At 39.3% G+C, this 23,688-nt stretch overlaps 1 protein-coding gene across 1 annotated transcript in view; it reads left to right on the top strand.

The window, feature by feature from the left end:
- The window catches only part of DYNC1I1 (dynein, cytoplasmic 1, intermediate chain 1), a 277,749-nt gene that overhangs the window by 160,246 nt on the left and 93,815 nt on the right, over window positions 1–23,688 (top strand). Inside the window, exons 7-9 of the mRNA XM_012647409.1 lie at window positions 5,660–5,822; window positions 7,844–7,943; window positions 15,539–15,664. Of these exons, the coding sequence (XP_012502863.1) occupies window positions 5,660–5,822; window positions 7,844–7,943; window positions 15,539–15,664 (389 nt within the window). The remainder of the gene's footprint in view (window positions 1–5,659; window positions 5,823–7,843; window positions 7,944–15,538; window positions 15,665–23,688) is intronic.

Here is a 23,688-nt window from a genome sequence, read left to right on the forward strand (position 1 = left end):
CAGGCATGTAAAAGCCAGTGCGGGATAGTGATAGAAAAAAGCACAGGCTCTGGAGCCAGACTACCTGGATCAAATCTTGCTTCTGTCACTTATCAGCTGTGTGATCACTACTGCTTAACTTAGTGTAACCTTTTTTTTTGCCTCAGTTTCCCCATCTGGCAAACAGGTAATATCTACCTCCTAAGGTATTTTTTTTATAAGACCCAATGGGGCTAGTATGAAATAATACTTAGCACAAAGTAAGTGCTGTATAAGAGTCCACTAAATTATTATTAGTTGTCTTGCCTTGCAGTGCCTGGGTCTATGACCAGGCCCTACCCCTGATGCGGTGGATGCCCTTGGGTGTGCCAGTTCTCTGTGCTCAGCCTTGCCATAGCCCATAGCTTTGAAATGGAAACGTGGTTACCTGGGCCTTAGCGGACATGTAAGAAATTGTGAAAATATCAAAAGCGATGCGAGCCAAGTCCCTTTGGAGAACTATCATTAAGGGCCCTATTTCTGTCACTGTACCTGGTCTGAGGCAGTGAGGAGTTCAAGTGCTGTCAGGTTCTGGGGTGTGAGTGAGGGCGGGAAGAAGATTCAGCATCTTTAACAGTGGCATCTGCAGAAGACGCAAGGGGCACTTTTTTTCTGAGAGTGTCTAAATAGATTTGATGGAAGAGATTTCACATTTAAACTTCTACTAAAAAACCTTGTTTAAAAGAGCTGGTGAATAGAATATCATTATCACAGGTGTCGCAAGGGACAAAACAGGATCTATTAAAATATTTTACCTTTTGTAAAATATCCTTAAAATATACCCGGTGATAGAAGCCAGGGTAGGTTTTGTGTGTCTTGGCATGAACTCCCCATCAGTACCGCCCTCAACCCCAACCTCCAAACCATCTTCTCTGGCAAAGCAAAGCAACTTCCTTCTTCATTTCTGAGCAAAAACACCCTTCAGCTTTAACTGTTACTCATGCTTCATGGAATTGATTAAAGTCATGTTAAAAGTCAAAAAGAAGTTTGAAAGAACATTTCCTGTTACTGCTGTACTGTGTGCCTTATCCATTAATGGCTTTTCTGCAAATTAGCACATAATGGGTTAAAAGCATGTTTATGTTGGCATCAAACTTTCTGGCTTTTTTTTTTTTTAAGCAAGACAGTATTTTGCAAACTTTTGAAAGAATCTCTAGCAGATATAATCGTGGCGCCATTCACACGACTGCATAGTAGTTAGGGCTGTGTCAGCACTTCCATTATGAACCCTGCGTTTCAGGGATTTATTACTCAGCCATAAAAATTTGCTCTGGGCTGAAACTTGACATACACAGTTTCAAACCAGGAAACACATTTTTGAGAAATCTATTTGGCTTTTTTTTTTTTTTTTTTGAAGTGAAGAAGGAAAAAAAAGTAGTGAGAGGGAGATGGGGAAAACAATCAGTGCTTACTAGCCTTTGACACTTTTGCCCATGTGATATCAAAATGCACTAAATGATAAAGAAATATAGTTTTGATTTATTACTGTTTTTGCTTCTTTTTCTGCAATAGGGCAGGAAAAAACAGTGAGTACATTTTAGCCTTTAATCAAAGTTTAGAAAATTTCTATATGCCAGTATCCTAGTGTCTTCATGTTTAGAGATTCAAAGCAACAGAATCAGGAACCTAACTCTTGTAAATATAAATTAACTCATAAACCTCACATTAACTTCAGAGAAGCATAGCCTTCGTTGTTAGCTGGGTTTGGTTTTCTTGCTGCTGTTTATGAACTGATTTCACTGTAAAATTCTCATGAGAGCCACTGTCCCTATTTAATCCAATGTTTTTCCTGGCTATGTAAGTTTATTTATTTATTATTTTTTAGATATTCTTGAAAAAATATTTTTAAATATAACTTTTATATTGAAATTTAAAGCTACATCACTGAAACAAGGCAAGACATTTCTAAATTAGATATTTTTAAAATAAATTTTAACCTAAAAATGAGATATTTAAAAAACTCAACAGAAGTTGTAAACTTCATTATGAATTTTACATTTTCATACAGTAAAAAAATCTCAAGAACCCTAGAAACCAAAAGATATAGTGTATAGTAAACAGATTAAATTAAAGAGACTGACAAAGTACATATCAAAATCAATAAGGAAAGTCAAGAACACACAGCAAATAGGAAACAATCATCTTGAAAATACATTAAAAAGTATTTTCATATGTAAAACTAAGAGAAATTAATATTTCTATAATAAAAAAGAATAAAAAATGGATCCTAAATAAAATTTATTTTAGATTTTAATTTTGCAGGTCATAGAGTTAGGCTGTCTTCTAAATTTTGAATTTCATGAATTCAGTACATTTCTTGCATACATGTTATTTAAAGTTAAATATAACTGTTTGGGTAAATTTGAAAATTGTCTTGTCATTTGGAAATGTAAGTTATATCCATGTGTTATACTTTTCATAAAGAATCTTTTTTTTTAAAGAGCATTTTAAATAGATAAGGTATTGTTAACTGTCGGTTCTTGGCAGAAATACTCCATGTTTTGTGTATGAAAATAAGCAAACAAAAAATCTGCTATCATAGCATTTTCTGCTTAACTTATAAGAAAAATAAAATGTTATCGATGCCCACGTTTTGTTCTGCTATGCCTTTTGCTGTTAAATTAATTCCTACCGTTTTATGCTGTAAACTTGTTAAAAATAAATTCGTTAGGGAAAAGCTGCAGAAACACATATTTCAGGGAGAATTTGGGGTCTATACTGGAGTAAAACAATTCTGATTCTATTTTTTTATTCCTGTACTTTGAAAAAATACTTTATGGATTCCATTAATCGACCAATTTTCTTTCACAAAACATGATGTCTGGAGAGGTTTTGTCCCTGAATACACCTTTTGGTTGTAGTTCCTGGATACTCCACTGTGTTTTCATTATATTGTAACAACACTTATCAATTTAAAGAATTTTAAGTAGGGGAGGGTTTTTTTTATTACAAAAATAACTATGGTTCTACTTAACTCCTAAGTTGAATGTTATTTATGACTCTTAAAAAGTACTCATCTGCACATGCATCTGATTATTTTGTGCTAACAAATCATGTCATTTGATCCCTGTTAGACATCAAAGCTTAATATAAAATATATCCTTTGTTTGCTTCAGTAGCAATTTGATTTCAAGCCAAATATTGTATTGTCAAATGTAATATCTGGAGAGGCTACTGCTTCACCTACCTGAACTTGGCCTCTGCAAGCACACTTTGATCAGCCATTTATGTTTCTCTTAAAGAAGAAGTTGTGTGTCTTGAAAGCTGAGATCAAAGTGACAATAAGCTACAGGGAAGAAAAAAATTACAGAAAATTACTCATATACTGTTTTTTTATTCAAGGTGATGGACCTGTAAGGAAAGATACAGGTGAAATAAAAGTGGCTCAAAAAGATAAACAGAGACTAGATATATTTTTATATCATTAAAAAAAAAGGGATAAAAGTAAAAGTTCCTACTTCTTTGTTTAATCTCAAGTGTGTTCCAAGTCATCCACTAACAGTGACCAAGGCTGAGTGAGTCTTTTTTAAATAAGACATTCTTCTTGGCCTGTAGTATGCTTGTTTAGTGAAGTTTATTTATTTATGTAACATAATAATTAAAACAAAATGGACCTAGCATTGTGTAGGTTTTTTTTTTTCCTTTGCCTGCTTCCATTTAATAGTTTTATTGTATTCTTGGGTGAGATAATTCAAATGTCTACGTATAGGAGTTTTAAAACGTAGACTAACAAATTACTACTTAATTACTAAATAGTAAATGCATAACTATTTGCCCAATATATTTATCTTTTACCCTTAAATTAGACTTAAATTTTAGGCATCATTATCTACATTTTATAGATAAAACTGCTGCTCAGAGAACTTCAATGAATTGATTAAAGAATCACAGTTAGCAAATAGCAGGATACATGTTTGATTCCAGGCTGGTTTTGTAGAGTCCTTTGTGTTATTTATGGCTTCCACTTATGCCCCCAGTATCTAGTCAAAGTCTGAGTGTACACATTGCCCACCTCACCAATTCTCAAACTAGCGTCTGGGCAACACTGCTCAGTAGAAGTTGATAGGGGTCCTTGGAAAGTCCCGGTACACACTGGCATATTTAGGGCTCTAGAGACTTAGGCAGCAAAAAAATATTTCCGATTATAGTTATGGTTGCTAGAAACCATGGGGGGGATTGTGTTTGAGAAGGTCTTCTGCTGTGGTGGATGCATCATGTTTCATCATAATATTACCTGGTGAGCATTTATTAAGGTGTGAGCCAGCTACATCTGAATCATTCTATTAATAGTTTCTTGTAAATAAATATTCTCAAGTCCTTCCAGACACTGTGCGTCATGTTCTGGGGCAGGGAAGGGGAAGTCGGAAGGGGAGAAATGTAAACATTGAACCTTGAGATTCACTCCCATGACTCTGCAGAAGGGCTTCTGGACAGTTTAGATTTCATAGGACAGTGGCTTCAAGATACCAACAATCAAATCAAATAACACTTCCATAATACCTTATGCTACAGGGATAGTACCTAAATTCCTTTGACCACGTGGCCAGGTAGAAATCGTTCCTGGTTATTGGGGTGGTTGTGGAAGTGTTTGTGAAGCTGTGGGGGTAAGTGATTCCACCAAGGACCCCACCTGTGATTATATAATAATTCACTACCCGCCTCTTGTGGGTTTAACTGCAGGAGCTTCTGTGCTACTGAAAGAGTAATCAGTCAAACTATTACTGAAGGCTCTCTGTGCCAGAGTTGAACTGGGATCCTGAAGCTCCACGGAGTTTCAGCTGACAGTTTCTACCCTTGAGGGTTTTTCAATCTGGAGGTGCTCCTAATCCCTTCCCTATAGCTTTATGTAAAACCTACTACCGAAGGAATGGTTTATATTACCAAACGGTGACTCTAATGTGAGCTAACTTTCAGAAACTATGACATACTGCTAGTTATGTGATCTCTCTTTTTATTATTTTGTATCTTCAAATTTAGTTTGATAAGATTAATCATGCTAGAAAAGTGAGGCATAAAAACAATTGTGGGGTGTTCGCTAGAAGAATTTATGTGTTCTATGTGTTTGTTTAAAAGCAGAAGATATCTTGAGTGAAAGTGGGTTGGGAAGGACATGTTTCAGCTTTTGAATGAAATCTGTATAACAACCAGTCAGCCTTCCCAACTAACCATCTAAAATATTAAAGCGAATTCATGTAGTAGAAAGAGGAAAGGTACTAGGTGGATCATATTACAGACAGTTCCTAATTATTTAATATTGCCAGCTTGGTAATAGTACAACAATATGTATAAATGCAGTTATAAATTTTATCTATTATGCCTTATTTTAGCTGTTTTTTCAAGTTTAGTTTTAAAGAAAATAATATTCAGAACTGATTGCTAAAAACACACTAATCTATTTTTATTTGTAATATTTTTCAACTCTTCAAAATTGTAATTAGGCCAGATTTGAAATCTTTCTGTGGGGACATCGGCAACAGCCTTCGGTGTGATTTGGCAATAATTTAGAATTGATATTAACACTTGTTTGTCTCACTGTGTCTTATTATTCCTTTGATAAGCAGTCTCTTTCAAAAGTTGGATTCTTCTTAATAAGTTTTAATTGTCCCTTTTTTCTTTCCTAAAAATATCTTTTACAAAAAAGCCCCTCCAAGGGAGCTGACAGAGGAAGAAAAACAGCAAATCCTTCATTCAGAGGAATTTCTTATCTTTTTTGATCGAACAATACGGGTGATTGAAAGAGCACTGGCCGAAGACTCCGACATCTTTTTTGACTACAGTGGTCGAGAATTAGAAGAAAAAGATGGGTTAGTCTCTTGTGTGCATTTTTTAAAAATAGTGTAAATTATCTGTTTATTCTAAATTTATTTATGTATTGACTAGGCAAATCTCAAATTTAACAAATCAGAGGAGGATGATATTCCAGGATTGATGTTGCTGAACAGCTTTGACTGCAGGCTTTGGTTATAACTTCTGGCTTAGAGTTTCCCTGTAATTATCTTGTGCTTCCCTGAAATGCTTTTGAACTTGATATCTGGGGAACAGTCCAGGTGATAGAGACTGGCAAAGTCACATACATTATCCTTTGAGAAAACATTCTTATAAATAGCAAAGGAGATTTGTGTTATATCCACTAGCTCTATTCTTGATGTCTAAGCAAACAGGAAACTGAAGAAAATAAACATGAGATATGGGAGAACTTAACTGATATGGGAGACTGCGAGCGGAGACTGGAAAATTTTTTCGTTTTTGGTGCCATGAGATCATGTGTATGTATATATGCCTTTTAGGAAGCATATATGCAAGGATATGTGTTTTACAGATAAAACAACAACAACGAAAAACTAATCAGTAAACACAAGTGTCCCCAAATGACTTTCCCTGTAACTGCAGCGTATGTATTGGAAAAGACAGTGGCTGTCAACCGTCATCACGGGGACAATAGGATGAATTGTATGAGCCTTATAAGACAGAAATATAGCTGGTTTTTAGCCACATATTTCTTTTGGCCAAGAACAGTATGTGAAGGTAGGATAACTTGGCCTTTTTCATCAGAGATTATATTTTACTACTTCTAAAATTCAAATACGTTCTTAAAGGACAATGTCTTATCATCACTGAGGATGCTCAAAAAAATTTAACAGAGGCGCTGAAAATAATTTCAAAAAGAAGTTCTGAAAATGTTCTCAACAGTTGACAGCATGTTTAGACTACCTTGAAGACACAACAATATTTTGGAGACATATATATATATATATATATATTCTGCAATGTTTGTTATCTTTTACTCTCTGACTCAGTTGATCATTTATTCTCTGACTCAGTTCCTGGCAGGACTTGGGTACATGTACCTCTTGCCTGAGTTTGCAATGGTGGAGCTGAGGAAGGGTTAGCAGGGGAAAAAAGTCATAATATAGGTTGACTAATTAGAGCCCAAATAACTTGTCTGAAGCCAGGTCACCCAGTCTGAGCAAGAGCTATGTAAGCAATGCAGAATGCAAGCCAATGGGTGAAGCAAATGAACAGGGTGAGTGTAGAAGAATTTCCAAACTGAAGTCCAAGAAATTTAGGCAGCTTTTTATGCAGATCTAGTAGCTGCTGGCACAGAACAAGCATTACTCAATTTAAACACTCAGCCTCGTAGAGCAACTGCATGACCAAGTGCTGAGTTCTTCGAAGGATGTGTTGTAGCCAGTTGAGCGTCAGCCAGGTAAGCGCTGGCCAAAGTGTAATCCTCCTAGACCCAGATGCTGTTTTGGTCTATGGTAGGAATGGGAAGTATCTGGAACACATCTGGTGAATCCTCCACTCTCCACCATGCCTGTCTTATGGTAGAGATTATCACTTACTGTTGAGCGAGGAGGCAACTGCTGTAGCCGATCAGAATTTACAGGTAAATAAAAACATGCATATCACTTCTGGTCTAAGGACAGTTAAGGTTGTATTGATATCAAAGAATCTCCTAGTGTGCTGCCTTCCCTTGTAACAGGGAGATTTCTAATAAACCCTATTTCAGGCTAGAGCCTATCAGGGAAAGGAGAATGCTTCAGGACTGGTCTAGATGGGAGCCTGAAACAAATTGGACGTTTAATACCAGGCTTGGAACTTGTGGAAATCTTTTCTGGGCCAAGTTGGAAAGATCTTTTCATAAAGGAGACCATCTTTAGTTCACCTATGTTAACCAGAGTTTGCTGTCTAGACTGACATTCGGGCTTCAGAGAGCATTGTGTGCTGTACTTTTGCCATTTCATGTTTCAGTATGAGCAGCTGAGATGGAAAGCCCCATTCTGAAGCATCGTATTTATCTCTGATGTTTAAACTCTCCTAGGGATGTTCAGGCTGGAGCCAATCTTTCTTTCAATCGTCAGTTCTATGATGAACATTGGTCCAAGCATCGAGTGGTCACTTGTATGGATTGGTCTCTCCAGGTAAGAATTATTGCTGGGATGGCACAGCCTGGGCTTGTGTTCTCATGGCATTTGTATAAAAAAAAATAAGAGAGATTTGTTCCTCCACTTTAGATATGCTTACTAAACTACAATTTTCTTCTTCATGTCCATTGGTCTTCTTTCTCATTTTACTAAGGTTTCAGTTTAAATTCTTCACTCAGTTATTTGTATTTATTGAGTATCTACTATGTGCTAGGTACCAGACAAGGAGTTGGACCATTCTGTCCATGAAACTGCTCTTATTAAGGTCACTATTGATTTTCTACTTGTCAAATCCTGTGGATATTTTTAAGCTTTCATCTGCCCTGAACTCTCTTTGTCAACCAGCTTAGTTGACTTCCCCATGCTTACAGAAACAACCTGTTTCTGCTAAGTTCTCTCTACTCAACTTTCTTCCAGTTCTCTGACTTCTCCAAGATTTCCTTTTCCTCTACCACCCTGAGGTCCCTGTGGTCATGCCCTTAACCTCTGCTCTTCTTCCCGTTATACTCTCAGGGGAGATCTCTTCCACTGCTAAGGGTTCAATAACAACATGGACAGCCTATTTGTATCGCCCACCCAATCTCTCTCCTGAATTTCACTTTATATACCAGACAGATCCACTTAGGTGTCTCATAGAATCTCAAACTAATCATTTTTACCATATATCCAAAATCCTTCTTTGCTTACTACATTGTCTCTATGTTAAAGGCATCGCAGTATACCCAAGGGCCTATTCTCGTCATCAATATTACCAACTTCCTCTCCTTTATCTTCCAGACGAGTCTGTCACCAAGACCAGCCATTTCTCTACTCATCTACTCATCATCTCACACCTGTACTATTTTTAACCCTCTAATTGGTTTTTCTACCTCCATGCTTGTCCACCTATAATTTTCCCTCTGGACGTCTACGCAAATCATCTTTCTAAAATACAAATCTGATCATTTCATTCCCTGGACTAAAACTCTCCATTGCCCATAGGAAAAATGTCTCAACTCATTAGTGTGGCATTCAGAGTGAAGGCAGGCAAATTTACTAAAAGCCAATGTGCTGAATGGCCAACTCAACTAATTGATAATATACCAAGCACTATGCCCAACACTGAGTGGTTAAGTAATACATTCAAAGGCACACAGCCTAATTTTACAGGGTTTCACTCTGTCACCCAGGCTGGAGTGCAGTGGCATGATCACAGCTCACTGCAACCTTGAACTCCTAGGTTCAAGTGATCCTCCTGCCTCAGCCTCCCAAGTAGCTGGGATTACAGCCACCATGGCTGACTAATTTTTAATTTTTTAAAAATATTTTTGTAAAGAATGGGTCTCACTATGTTGCCCAGGTTGGCATAACTAGCTTTTATTTATTTATTTATTTATTTATTGAGACAAAGTCTTGCTCTGTCCCCTGGGCTAGAGTGCAGTGGCATCATCATAGCTCACTGCAACCTCAAGCTCCTAGGCTCAAGTGATCCTCCTGCCTCAGCCTCCCAAGTAGCTGGGACCACAGGCACATGCCACCATGCCCAGCTAATTTTTCTATTTTTTGTAGAGATGGGGTCTCACCACATTGCTCAGGCTAGTCTCAAACTCCTGGCCTCAAGCAATCCTGCCGCCTCGGCCTCCCAAAGTGCTAGGATTATAGTCATGAGCCACTATGCCTGGCCTCATAGCTAGCTTTTCATTTGTGTTTCTTTTATACAAAGTGCTGTGCCACCTGCTCTGAAGGCTGTACATTCCACCCTCACAACAACCAAATGAAGCAGCCACTATTACTATTTCCATGTTATATTTGAAGAAACTGAGGCTCAGAGAAGCTAAGTAACTTGCTAAAAATCACTTAGCTAGGATGTGGTAGCGTGGGGATTTAAATCCAAGTCTTTTGGCATTCCAAGGTGTATGTTCTTAACCACTGCCTCCCACAAAGAGCTGGATCTGAAACTAAGAGAGCTTATAGGTGCTGAATGATATGGGGCAGATAGCAAGTGCTCTCAGGGTTCAGTGGGACTGGGATCTGTCTCTGGTCAGACAGGGCTTCTCTGAAGACTGGGATTTAGGCAAAGGGAGGAAAGAAGAGGGTGTTCTAGGCAGAGCCATAAAACATGAGAAGAAGAGCCCCATTTAATCCTATTGGAGAACAGGAGAACTGAAGAGGAGTGTAATCCTCCAAACTGGACTCTCGTCAGCCACCAAGAGAGTGACTGTTTCTCCCCTTGAATCCTCTTTTACATCCAAACAACAAAGAACACATCAAGCAGAGACTGAGACAGCAGGGTTTGCCCAGCCGCTTTCCGCCAGCGTGTGGGTGGTCTCTGAGCACGCTCGGGTGTGCACAGAAATCAGATCCAAGCCTGAGGAAACACTTAGCTCAGCTTGTTCACTTGTTCGGAGTCTGGGAATTACATAGGAACCTTATCTGACACATTCCTCAAAGGCAACTGTTACCGTGTCCCCCGTCAGCCAGGAACACTCCCTGAGGAGGCCGTGGCCCTGTCAGCAGGGCGGGCCCCCACCTGCCTCAGTAGGTGACGGGCCGTATTGCCCATGGGTGTGTTTCCACACGGGGTCCTGTGTGATGTTTGTGTTGCAGGAAGTGAAACCAGAAAGGGCAGAAACTCCACCATAAAGAGGCCACATTTATTTCTCCCACATTTATGTAGTCTGTCCACCTACACTGTGGGGAACAGGTTTGTATTTCTGAAAAAATGTATTTTATATGGGGCGTTAAAAAAAAAGATTTGTTTCCTTTTTTCTCTTTCTTTCTCTTTCTCTCTTTCTCTTCCTTCCTTCCTTCCTTTTTTTCTTTTTCTTTCTCTCTCAATTTTTTTGATATTTTCTGTAAGAAATAAATAGCTTTCTATATATGAAAAAAAAAAAGATTTGGAACCCTCGGCTCCTATATCACAACAATTTTATGGGGTTTGAAGAACCAGGTTTACATGTTCAGAGACTTTCTGAATGAATCTGGATGTGATCCAACGATATTAAGAAAGAAGAGAAGGATGGAGGCACAGTCTCGGAGTCTAGTAGTGGCATGCATGCCTGGGATGATTTCCTGACTGTAACAGAATGAAGCTGAGGGGAGAAAAAGGAAGAAATTATAAGGTTTCAGCATAGCTTTGCTTTGATCTCCTGGGCTTGTTAAAGAAGAACACTTTAATGTTGCAACATATATCATCCACACATCATTGCTTGGAAGAAATTTGGGGACTTGGGGAATTATGTCAACTCTGTCACTCACTGAACATTGTTTAGCACAGTGCGTCAGTAATTCTATCCACATACCACGTGACAGATTTTGCGGACGTGTACAGAACCAGACTCACGACCTCGCTGCCACCACACATACTCCTCTCACATGTAAATAGTGTCCTCCAATCCTGCAGTCATCCAAGGTACAAACCTGAGTAATCTTTGACAGCTCATTTAATTGCTAAATCCAGTCAAATTCACGGTAGCAAAAAGACTCCCACTGGCACCAATTTAAATCTACTAACACGTGGATTTTACGCCTACTTTATGTCATGCCCTGTACTTCTTGCTGATATTAGGAAATAGCTTCCTAACTGGTGCCCCTACTTCCAGTCTCGATGTAGTCGAGTCATTGTAAGTGCTTTTACCGGATTCATCTTCGTAAAGATTACTTACGTGTCCTCTATATCAACTTGGGCAAGTTGCCTAACTTCTCTTGGCTTAAGTTTCCTTACTCTAAAATGATGATAGTGATAATACCTAGGTCACGTGCTTATTGGGAGTATTAAATGAATTAATATATCTTAAAGGACCAAGAATTTTAAAAGTGTCTTGTGCATAAAAGTGTTCAGTAAATTGAACATAGTAATGAGAGTAGTAGTAGCAATAGCATTAGTAGTTGCAGAGTATGACTCCTGTTGTCCCCAGAGTAAAATCTAAAATGGTTAGCCTCTACTCAGTGACGTCCCTGATGATGCTCTAAGGCATTTCCAGGCCTTTCTTCTTTCACACCTCTTCACATAGCCTTTCTCCAGCCAAATACTACGACCTGATGCCTCCTGAACACTGTCTTCTTCACTGTATTAGTCAAAAAAGCTTTGCCTCTGGCGGGGTTAAGTAGAAAGAGGAATCTATTAAAGAGCCACTAGCATAGTAAGGGAATCCATGAAAAAGACGAAAATTTAAACTCAGCAATACTAGAAATCTGAGCAGCTTGAGGTCCCTCACCAATAGGATGCTGGCATTGTCCTGACTCATCTGCCAGCCTAGGAGTTCTGTGTCTCAGTTCAAAATTTACAATATCCAGGTTAGAGGATGTGATTGGCTCAGCGGGGTCAAGTATCAACCCTGCAATTAATTAATTATCCCTGAGAAGTTAGACATCTGTGTATTGGGGTCATCTCCAAAGACAGAGAATCATGCGAACCAGGTGAATATCCAAGAGAATCTCCCACACCGTCTTTGTACTCTTGTCCATACTCTCCTCTCTCTTCTTTCCTAATAACCTATGCACTTGGCAAGGCCCAACTCAAGTCCCATTTCTTCTCTGAAGTCCCTTCCAATTTATCCCCGCTGCCATACTCCATCCCAACTAAAGTTGGCATGTTCTCTTCCATGCTTCTACAGAACCTTGCTTATACCTCCTTTTTAGCACGTCGTGCTTCGCATTTATTTTGTGTTGTGTTTGTGTTGTAGTCATTCCAACACGTGTCTTTTCTCCTTCTGCTTAATGGTGAGTTCCTAACGAGCAGACCATGTTATTATGTTATGAGCACTCTTATCCCACATTTTACCCGTCACAGTGCTTTATACATGTATAGGGGCACTTGACGTATGCCGTAATGGACAGGAAGGGACATGGTCTTTGAAGCCCAGCAGATTTCAAGTGGGGATCTCACGTTATCAGTTATTAGCAGCATAGCTTGGAATAAATTATTTAACCCAGGATCCTTGGCTTCTTTGTCTGTAGAAGTAAGTGAACCATTGCCCACTTTAAAGGATTGTGAGGACCAAACGAATTGACATATCACCCAGCTCAGTGTCTGGCACATAATGGGCACTTAAGACATGTTGGTTTGTTCCTCTCCAGTAAATGTTAGATTTCATTTATCTGTAAGAACAAACTGGGTTTGAGAACATATCTGGTAATTTCCAGGTAAAACTTCCCTAGGTTCAATATTGGACAATCCTGCCCTATGAGTAATCAGATGATCACAAATTTCATAATTGTTCATATCTCTTTAAAATTATAATTTTAACAACATTTGACATTTAAATAATTGTTTAGAGACTTTTAATTTGAGAATAAGAAAATATGACTAGTCATGTTTAAACAAACAATGGAAAAGGACATACTAGAGGACACTTTGAGGTCATAAAAACTTGCATGAGCTTAAATTTAAATCAGTATCTTTGGGCCTTATGATCCCAGTTATAGAGATTTTGCCAAAAGCATTTCACTGGTATTTTATTAAAACACTCCCTGTTTTCTAAAGGAGATTTAAAGCTAAACAATTTAAAATATTTTTAAAAGAGAAAAAAGAAAAGCTGCAAGTGGGTGTAAACGATGAGACCCAGATGTGAAGCTGGGGGATATTATTCCAGACACATCTGGCTGCTCTTTGGCCCCTGTGGTAGTGGTGTCGATGTTTATAGAGTTGCCTTTTCACATGTGACATAGTTAAACTTCAGATGGACAGTCTGGAGACTTCTGTGTTTATCTGGATGTTAGTTTCTTTGAATGGGCTTTGAATCAAAGGCCTTTCTTAATAGGCCTTTGATTCATCCGCTGAGGAGTGTTTTCTAATAAAGAATGATTACTTCCCCTGGTGGCCACATGCATGTGTGTCGTTCGCTTATACCTCCTCTGCACCAAGCAGCAAGCTGTGACTCTCTGCAGCTTTCTTTACTCAAAGCCACAGAGAAGACTTACTGTGGAAAAAAAGTCTGTGTTCAAATTAGGGAAATCTTCTGCCAAATATATACACAGCATAGTGAAAAAAGAAGGAAAAAATTAAATGACCTATGAGAAGGGAGTGATATGATCCAACATAATCCTGATGCTATTTTTAATGGAACTGCCTTATGACAATTCCAGGTAGGAATGGCAGTTTCATGAAATGCACCCTAACTCATATATAGTTCCTATGAGATTTACCTTCAGTTTATTTAGTAACACTACTCACTCATGTAGGGTGAGTAGGTATTTCTAACACCTGGCATCGCTATGGAGTCCTCCTTCTTATTTTGCTGGTTCTGTTTCTTGCATTTAAGCCTTTAATTATTGGCATTGTGTGACAACAAAGGATTAAATCTAAGGCCTTTCTACTGAGCACAAAGTTGCTGAAATAAAAAGAAGTTTATAAAAGTAAAAACTAAAAATAATTCCAACAGATTTCGACACAAAATGTGCTAGGAATTACTGGACACTGGGTTCAGAGGTCAATAAAAACCTGTCCCTACACTCAAAGAGCTTACAGTCTAGTAAAAGAGATAGGTGGGGAAAATATCATAATACAATTTGACAAATGCTTTAGTTGGGGGTGGAGGGACACAGAATACTAAGGCAGCTGAGAAGAGGCAAAGAAGAGGCGTGGATGGTTAGTAAGGATTGTTTAGAGGATTTGATGCCTGAGTTGCATCTTGAAGGATGAATTAATGATGTAAACAACACAGAATAGATACTCTCCAATGAGAGTGAGTATCAGGCTCCTAGGTACAGAGGCTGGGGGTGGGGGGAGAGGGGAGGTTGTAAGAGAACAAACAGGAAAGGTAGAAAATGACAGATCGTGAAGGATCCTACATGACCTGGGTTTTGCCTTGAAAGTAAGGATGAGCCATTAAAGTATTTTGAGCTGAGGAGGGATTTAGCCAGATAAATATTTTGTAAAGTCATCCTGACAAACGATGGAGAGTGGAGTGGGTGAATGTAGGGCTGGCAAGCCTGGAAGCAGGAAGCCATTCGGGAAGCTGTTGCCTTCCTCAGTGGAACATTGGAGAAGCCACAGGTTTTATGTGGAAGTCAGTGAGCTCTTTTTCCCATGCACTGCATCTGCTGTGTCTGTGGACAGCCCTGAGCAATCCCCAGCAAGCAGTCAGATGTCGGGGTCTGCAACTCAGGGAGAAATTAAACCTGGAGATGTAAATTTGTAACTTGTCAGCCTATTAAGCTTACTAAAGCCATTGGAATAGATGAGCTCACCCAGGGAGGATGTGTAGATGGAGGGAAAAAAGAGCACAAAACAGCCCCCCTTGGAATATATGCAATGGAAGGAGAACCTATAGGGACTAAAAAGAGTGATCAGGAATGAAAATCAGAAGAGAAAGATGTAACAGAAGCAAACATAGCAGAAAGAAGGGAGTAGCCCCAAGTGTCAGATATTAATAATACAGAGAGTTAAGCAGTGTTTGAAGTTTAGTAGTTATTGGTGACCATGGCAGCCCATACGGAGGCAGAGACTGGACTGCAGTGGGTTGAGGCAGTACATCGATACTAAGTATGCTATAATTTCACAAGAAAGCACCATTTACACTGTGTAATATAGCACATGAATGTAGAAATAAAAAAGTTTTCCTTGTGTCGTCATCCCAGCATAATCTATCCTTGTGATCTCTTCCATTTAGTACCCTGAGCTGATGGTTGCTTCCTACAACAACAATGAAGACGCTCCCCATGAACCAGATGGAGTGGCCTTGGTTTGGAACATGAAGTTTAAGAAAACCACACCAGAATACGTCTTCCACTGTCAGGTAGGCGTCAGCATAGTAAAAATAACTTGCATCTCCTGCTAGACCAAATATAGTTCCTGCCATATTGCATCTGTCTTATGTCGAGAGGAAGAACTGAGTTTAAAAATGAGATGGTTGACAATTTTGGAAAATTCCCCCACAATAACCTAATGTTTTGGGAAAGTGGCAACCCTCCCCAAACAGTTAGGAAGCTTGGTTGGGGACTGTGTGTCATTTTCTTTCTATTTAAAACAGCCCCCACAAGGATGAGTTTATAAAGACCTCACACTTATGAAGAAATCGTGGTGTACCACTTCCCCTGCCTAGCAGCAACATAAGCTTGCCCACCCACGTGGACACCCTCAGAGTGCAACCATTTCAAGTTTCCTACTCTCTCTGAAATGTAGTTCAGTGGGTTTTGCCAATTTTGAGTTTATGGACGCCATATTGCTTTACAGATAATAATACTTCTGTAGCTGGTTTGGGGAAAGACTTACCACCAGTGTTTCTTAAATTCTTAGGAAATGTAGATGCTGTATCTAGTTTGAAAATGCAGAGATAATTCAAATAGTTTTGTACATTTTACTCCTTGGGTCTGCAGACACGTCTTCTCTTCCGCTTGACACAATGCAGGCTGAAATTACGCTACACTTGCACACGTTCAGCTTTGCTCTGTTGCCGTGACTCTGCCTAAATAATAGGCCTCAGCACTGGCCAATACACCAACCCCCTTATTAATGCCCCTATCCTGTGATTATGCACAGGAAAATGAAAAACAAACAATCCAGCTCAAAGTTTCAGTTCCTCAAATACTACAGTTCAGAGGTACTGAGCAGCAGATTACTCTGACTACAAATACATCATTTGAAGAGGGCGGGTAAACCTATTGATTTTTGGAAGCTTTGTGCCATTTTATATCTAAGAGCCAAGCATCTTTTTGAACTAAAATATGTTTAGACTTTAGAACATTATCAGATAAAATTTGGGGAACAGGAGCTCCTGGAATAAAAGTCCCAGCCTCAACCTGATTGAGTAGCCTCTAACTCTGACCATGTTTTTCTAATTTGCTATCTCAAAAACAACTTAACAAGAAGTCTAGGTCTGCATAGTAAATAACCTTTATTTTCTGAACCTTTGAAATAAGAACGGTTTTTTCTTTAGATTATCAAGTCAGTCTGATATGCTCTTTCTGTAAACATAGAAGCACAAAATTCTAATTTTGTTCAATTTTAAGAGGTTTGCTGAATTGCCAGGGAAATACTATAAGGATTATGGGATAAGGAGAAGCACATTTTTTAAAAACTGTGCCTTTTAAATTATTTTGATATTATATAAAGCCTATCTTTGATTTTGAAAACCTAATAAGTAACACATATTATTTTAATTAATATACATGATGTCTATCAAAATTTTTAAATTTTTAATTATATTAACTGACTACAGTTCTATGGAATTAACTCAAATTTTTAAATTACCTGTTTTGTCACATGACAATAGTCAATACTAATATTAGTTAGATAGGGCATTTTTTTTTTCTTCTTTTGGTAGCTTTGGGATCATTTGCTAAAGATTTTACCAATAAACATTCAATTTTATTTTTAATTTCTCCCTTAAATGATCCAATATATGTAACTTAGAAGAAAATATTAATAGTATGTTTAAACTTTAGAGTTGATCAAGTGACACATACAAAACACCCCAAAGACTCTGAGATTCTTAGATATCAAATAAAAACTATTCAATTTAACTACACGTAACATATTTAAAGATATTGAAAGTCATGATTGTGTTACTCAGATATAAATCAGTAGTTCATATCAATGACCCTTAATATTCATGAAGGATACATTTAGAAAAATCTTATGAAAATCATAGTACTCAGTTTCTGCCCTTAAATTAATTCTCTTAAAGAGATCTAACTGTAGGAGCTGTAGGGGGCAGAATGTAGGACCAGGTCTGGAGGGTGAAAGGGAGAGCACGTTGGTCCCTCTCGGGAGAGGAGAAAAGGGAAGTGAGCACGGCAAAAGTAATTATGAAGCCATTCTGAGGACTCCCAGTGCATCAGCCAGGGTTCCCTAGAGAAAAAGAACCAATAGGAGCTATATATCACATATTCATGAAATTTTCTAAATGTATTCTTCATGTGTGTATATTTAGAGAGGGAGAGAGAGAGAGATTTATTCTAAAGAATTGGCCCAAGAATTGTGGTAGCTGGCAAGTCCAAAATCTTTGGGGCAGGTGACAGACTGGAGTTTCAAACTACAATTGGTTCTGTAGTGTGAAGTCCAAAATCTGCAGAGCAGGGCAGCAAGGCAGAGTTTCTGTGCTGCAGACAGGTTGGTTCTGCTTGGAGGAACTTCAGTCTTTGCTCTTAAAGCCTTCAACTGATCGGATGAGGACCATCAGCATTATGGAGGGTAATCTACTCAAAGTCTACTGATTTAAATGTTAATACCTTCACACCAACATCTACACTAGTGTTTCATCAAAATACTGGGCACCATAGCCTAGCTAAGTTGACACATAAAACTAACCATCACCTCTGGGTGTCACCCCAGAGCATTCTAGGAAACTGGTGTCTTTCACTATTCCTAAAATCCTACTAGTTCCAGATCACTTTGTGCTCATAAGCAAATATACCTAGAGTGAATAACTTTAGAAGAGAAATAATTAGACATCAAAGGCATAGGAACTTTCCTAAGAGGTGAAAAAATATGTTAATCTGAGATCGTGGGGAATGTCTCTGTGACATTGAATCTGTTAAAACAAAATGATTCTAACATGTGTTGAGAATCTATTCTTTACACTCATCGCTATAAACTCTTAGTGCCCCCAGAGGAGACACTGACTCAGAGAAGTTATGAAACGAGTGTGGGTGCTGTGAATGGCATGGCCAGCTTTGAAGTCAGCTGGCTTTTGCTCTGAAGCCCATATCCTGCCTCACACTGCATTAGTAGAGGATGCAGCCAGGTAACACCGTTGGGTGTTGGAGAGGAGGGATCGCATAAAGAAGAAATGGAACAAACTGGGTTCACCACCTTAGTTGGCCATTGCAATCACCTGAGCGACTTTAAAGAACTACAGATGCCTGGGTTCCACCCAAAGAGATTCTGGTTTAATTTGTCTAGGATGCAGCTTGGGCAATTTTTTAAAAACTCCCAGGTGACTTGAATATGCAGTACGAGTTATGAACCACTGGAATATAGAGGAAAGTGAAGAAAGGGGATGATAAGGTGACAAAGCTAATTAATGTCTTTATATGGAAGTGTGGGATTTTCCTTCTCATCTCCACAATCCCCCTTTTCTCCTTGGTCCAACCTGGAAAGGCATATCTTGCCTTTATTCCCAAGATGCTCATCTCCCATCTGGCCCCACGTGAGAAATTTTCTAACCAAGTACCCATGCCTCTCCCACCCTTCCTCTCCCTCCCTCCAACCCCCAGCTCCACAAACTGATTTCCTGTAGCTCGGTTATTGCTGGAATTGGGTTTTGTGGTGGGTAGTCAGGAGACTCAAAGTTGTTCATCTAGGAATGGGCTCAGGACCACACTGAATGTGATGTAGGGACCACGTGCCTCACAGAGTGCTGTTTCTTCCGGGGTAGTGACACACCCTAACACATTGATACCCATGAAGTTGGGATAAGGCCAGGTAAGTACCACTGGCTGCCAAAAGAAAACAAAAGTGCTGTAATCTTGAGTATGCCTGAGCTGTTGGGAGACTAAATCAGGGGTCCTTGGGCTTCCAGGGAAGTGATAGATGAATTAGTGGATGGAGGTTAAAGGGAAAAAAATAATAAAGGCAATTTGGTTACCATGCATTACTTAAACTGCAGTACCTATAGCAATAACCACCTTTGTCTGTATTTTACATTTTCCCAACACTCTGTCTTCATGATCTCATTTATCCATACAACAGGTAGGTAGAAAAAAGGTTATCATTCTCCTTTTCCAGTTGAGAGATTTCAGACTTTAAAGGTTACCCAGCTAGCGAACAGTGGAGCCAATCCTGGAGCTGAGGCTACTCTGCCGCCTGCACTGTGCCTTCCCCCAGGCTGCGTTCCAGAGGAGTGGGCAATATGGAACTTGATAGCAAAGGCTGTGCAGCCCGTTCAAGGTGTATAGCCTGCTTCCTAGAAGATATTGCTTAGACATGGTTCTAGATGTGGCTATCTTTACCATCTTCTAACCCTAAAGGAAAATTTAGTGAGTCCATGGAATTAAAATATATATGTGAAAACACCAAACCTTGATCTATAACTTTTCTTCTACATCCTTTCTGGTCTTTACCAAGTCATATTTATCACAACTGCTCGTTTCTAGACACTAACTCACTGAAATCAAGTCATTTGAATGTGCATCCACTTTCTCCTGTGATGTTCCAATAATTTCAAAATTAGACAATTACTTTTCTTAGTAAGAAAGAGGACTGGGAGAGGGAATAGCAAGGCTGCCTCGTGACCATCGTACTTTTATAATTTGGGAATAATTGCATTAGCTATCCATTTTTTTTTGCTGATCTCTGCTGATTATTCACATTTTTTCAAAGTTTACGATTGCAAACAAACCCAATGGCACAGAAGAGCATTGTTTCAGGTACTAGAAACAATAAATACACATGAAACAGACAGCGGCTCAGTGTTGTTTCACAAAGAGTGACAGGCTTCTAGCCTAATCATAAAAAGATTTTAGTATAAAGGCTCATTTCTCTCTGTTATGACGAGCAAGGCCCAAATACCTTCTGCTTTCGTGGGCAGTTTCATGTCTTTACTAAACTGAATTTTTAGTGTGGGCTCTGGTCCTGCATTTTCTATTTTCATTTCAATAAAAGCTGTCCGTACTTGGAAAATGTCAGTGGACTCTGCATAGAAATCAGCCGCTCGGCCCCGTCACACAATCTGGCAGTGCTCCCGCCGTCTTCTGTAGTGGTTTCCACACACTGTCATTAGATTATGTGTCTGACCACCCTGCATTGCTTACCCTGGTGTGGTCTTTCTCTTTTAAACGGAATGAATAGAATCAGAAATATATATCTTAGAATTATCTGCATTGAGGTAAGTGGAAAAGCTATGTTTAGAGGCTCAGCCTGGTCAGAGGTTTTTATTTTTACTTTTACTTTTTTTCTGATTTGGTTTCTTTGTTCTTGGCATTCTCTTTTCAAGGATGATCTGACAATGACCTGAAACTGACAGTGACCGGAAACCCTCACTATTTCAGGGGCAAAGCAGAATGTGAAGTGGGGTAACACCAGCTGACCTCATTTGTGCCTGTGTTTAAAACCCTCAGTTGCCTTTTTTACGATAATGTGGCTTTACTTCTCATTGAGATTCTGTAAGGTTACAGATGGCAGTTGCAGCTCATGGCCTCTGCCGCACAGCGTTTGGTTCCTGCTAACCTCAGAGAGGGTTCCGCCTGTGAGGAGTGATGGTAACCCAGCAGGGAACGTGGGTTGGTGGTTAGGAAAGCGGCAGAAAGTCAGGACTGGCAGCGCCATTCCTAGCTGACCACACAACTGAGTGACCCTGGGTGTGTCATGGAGGCTTTGCTGTGTTTCCTGATCCCATGAAAAGAAGATTTCCTGCAGTCTCTGGTGGAACTTGTGAGATTTATTTCAACAAACTTGATTTCTTCTCCCAACCCAGATCATGGTCCATAATCCAAATCTACAAAACAGCTGAAGACACAGAGATATAAATTCATTTAAATTAGTTTTCTAAAGTATATTATGGCCAGAGAAGTATTAGAATCTGACTCAAGGATTTTTATGTATTTATTTAAATCAAAAGAAGGGTGACTTTCTTATGGCTCAGTTGATAAAAAGAAAAAGGCATTTTCTAAACTCTTCTCTTGGATGAGCCAAGAAGTGGTTATCATAGGTCATAAAAGAAAAAAGGATAAAAAAAAACCCAGAAAGTTCCTTGATAACTAGTGCTCTGTACTCAATATGAGTTCCTGGAATTTAAAATGAAAACACATAGTAGGTGCTTTGTTGTTGGCAAACAAACTCCATGGTCAACAGCATGCAAACCACCGTAAGACCCAAACACTTTTCAAATGTGATGTTCATACCACAGGACGGGAAAACGCTGAAGAGCAAACCTCAGCCAGTGTTATGTAGATTACAATACATGTTTTGAAGAATAAAATCATGGAAAATTAAACATCACATATGACATAAAGGTAAAATTAAACTCATATAAAAGATATGACTCCCATGGATCAGACACGAGGAACAGCAGCACAGCATTACTATTTTGTGCACGCGAGAGTTTAAATGTACGTGCTGAAATGCAGTGCAGACCGTCAGAAACGCTTCTTTTCTGCCAATTGAGTATGACTGGTCTGATGATCAGAGCTTGAGCTAGACACTGATTCTTATTAAATCAAACAGCAGGAACTTCATTTTCTGTTTTGCCCTAAGAAGCTGGAAGCAGAAAACCTGCCTTGCCAGCTTTCATTCTTCATCTGCCCGCTTCTGGAGTCTTCTCCAAAAAGTAACACAAGAAGAAACAGAATTGATCATTGGGATACATCTAGGGAAATTAGAATGATCAGCTGGATTACAGCAAGGAGATTGTATTCGAGATGATTCCTCATCTGGAAACAGCAATGAAGGAGACTCTATACCTCACAGAGTATGTGAGTGACTGAGCTATTTGATGCGGAGGATGCCATGAGAATACACCTTTGAACAAATTTTTTTATTGTTTTCTTTGTCTTGCCATGCCATAGTGCCAGTGATCAGGCTAAAGTTGCACACCATCCCAAACCCAAGACCCTTATTAGCATTTTCTGTGCCCCATTCATCGTCCACGCAGAACTCCAGCACTGCAGATTTTACTCAGTCCCCTAAATGCCCTTCCCTGCTGTCCCCATGCCCTGTACTACAACCGTCTCAACTGGGCTTTCCCCAGTTGTGCTTCATTCCCGAATAGCCCCAGGAATGATTGATGGCGATGCAGTGAGAGCCACACAGCAAAATGAACACGGTCTCTGGCCTGTCACTGCCTCCTGCTCACTACCCCCCACCCTGCCAGCCATTCACTGGGTCAGAGAAGTCTCAGTCTTAGGAAAATGAGTGATCTGAGGGGTGTGGGCTGAACAATAGTGGGTTTCTACTTATGTCTTAGGATTATTGTGAGGCTAAAAGAGATAACGTAGGTGTATTTGTCAGCTCAGGCTTTTGTAACAAAATACCATAGACTGGGTAGTTTATAGACAACAGAAATTTATTTCTCACAGTTCTGGAGGATGAGAAGTCCAAGATCAAGGTGTTGGCTGATTCAGTTTCTGGTGAGGACTCTTATTTCCAGCTTGCAGATGACTACCTTGTTGCTGTGTCCTCACATGGTGGAGGAAGAAAGAGTGAGCTACCTGATGTCTCTTCTTATAAGGACACTAATTCTATCATAACAGGGCTCCACTCTTATGACCTCATAACCTTCATTGCCTTCTTCTAAACCTATTTCCAAATACAATCACACTGAAAGTTAGGGCTTCAACATATGAATTTTTGGTAGGGAAGGCACAATTCAGTCCATAGTAACCAATGAATCTGCTTTGAAAAGATAAAAACAATTCTCTTTATGTTTGGTTTTTTCGCTATTACTGCATGATAGTCACATGGGAAGAAGCTTAAACTTGGTGTTCTTATTTTTCTTGCTTGAATATATTCCTGAAAAGTTTCATCTTAGATTCATTGATTTACTCATTCATTCATTCGTTCAATCAACAGGTATTTCTGGGGTACCCACCATGGCCAGGCCCTCCCAGCAATGATTGGTTGGAGTTGAGAAGTGCCTGTCCCCTCTCTAAGAGCCCTGCAGGTTGCCCCAATCCCCACCATGCTTAATTTCCCATCACCTCCCAGTTCCTCTCACTTCTGTTAGTTGCCTAGACCCTGTTCACATTGGTCAGATCCTTATATGTGTTCTTTGTATACAAATGCCTAGTGAATCAGGAACCTGAGACAATTCCAAAGTTTTCTCATCCCAATCAATCATTCAGCCATTTGTTTCCAGATCAAATGATAGTGAGGATTTTTAAA

Source organism: Propithecus coquereli, unplaced genomic scaffold, assembly GCF_000956105.1.
Source record: "Propithecus coquereli isolate 6110/MARCELLA unplaced genomic scaffold, Pcoq_1.0 Scaffold108, whole genome shotgun sequence".
Taxonomy (NCBI): domain Eukaryota; kingdom Metazoa; phylum Chordata; class Mammalia; order Primates; family Indriidae; genus Propithecus; species Propithecus coquereli.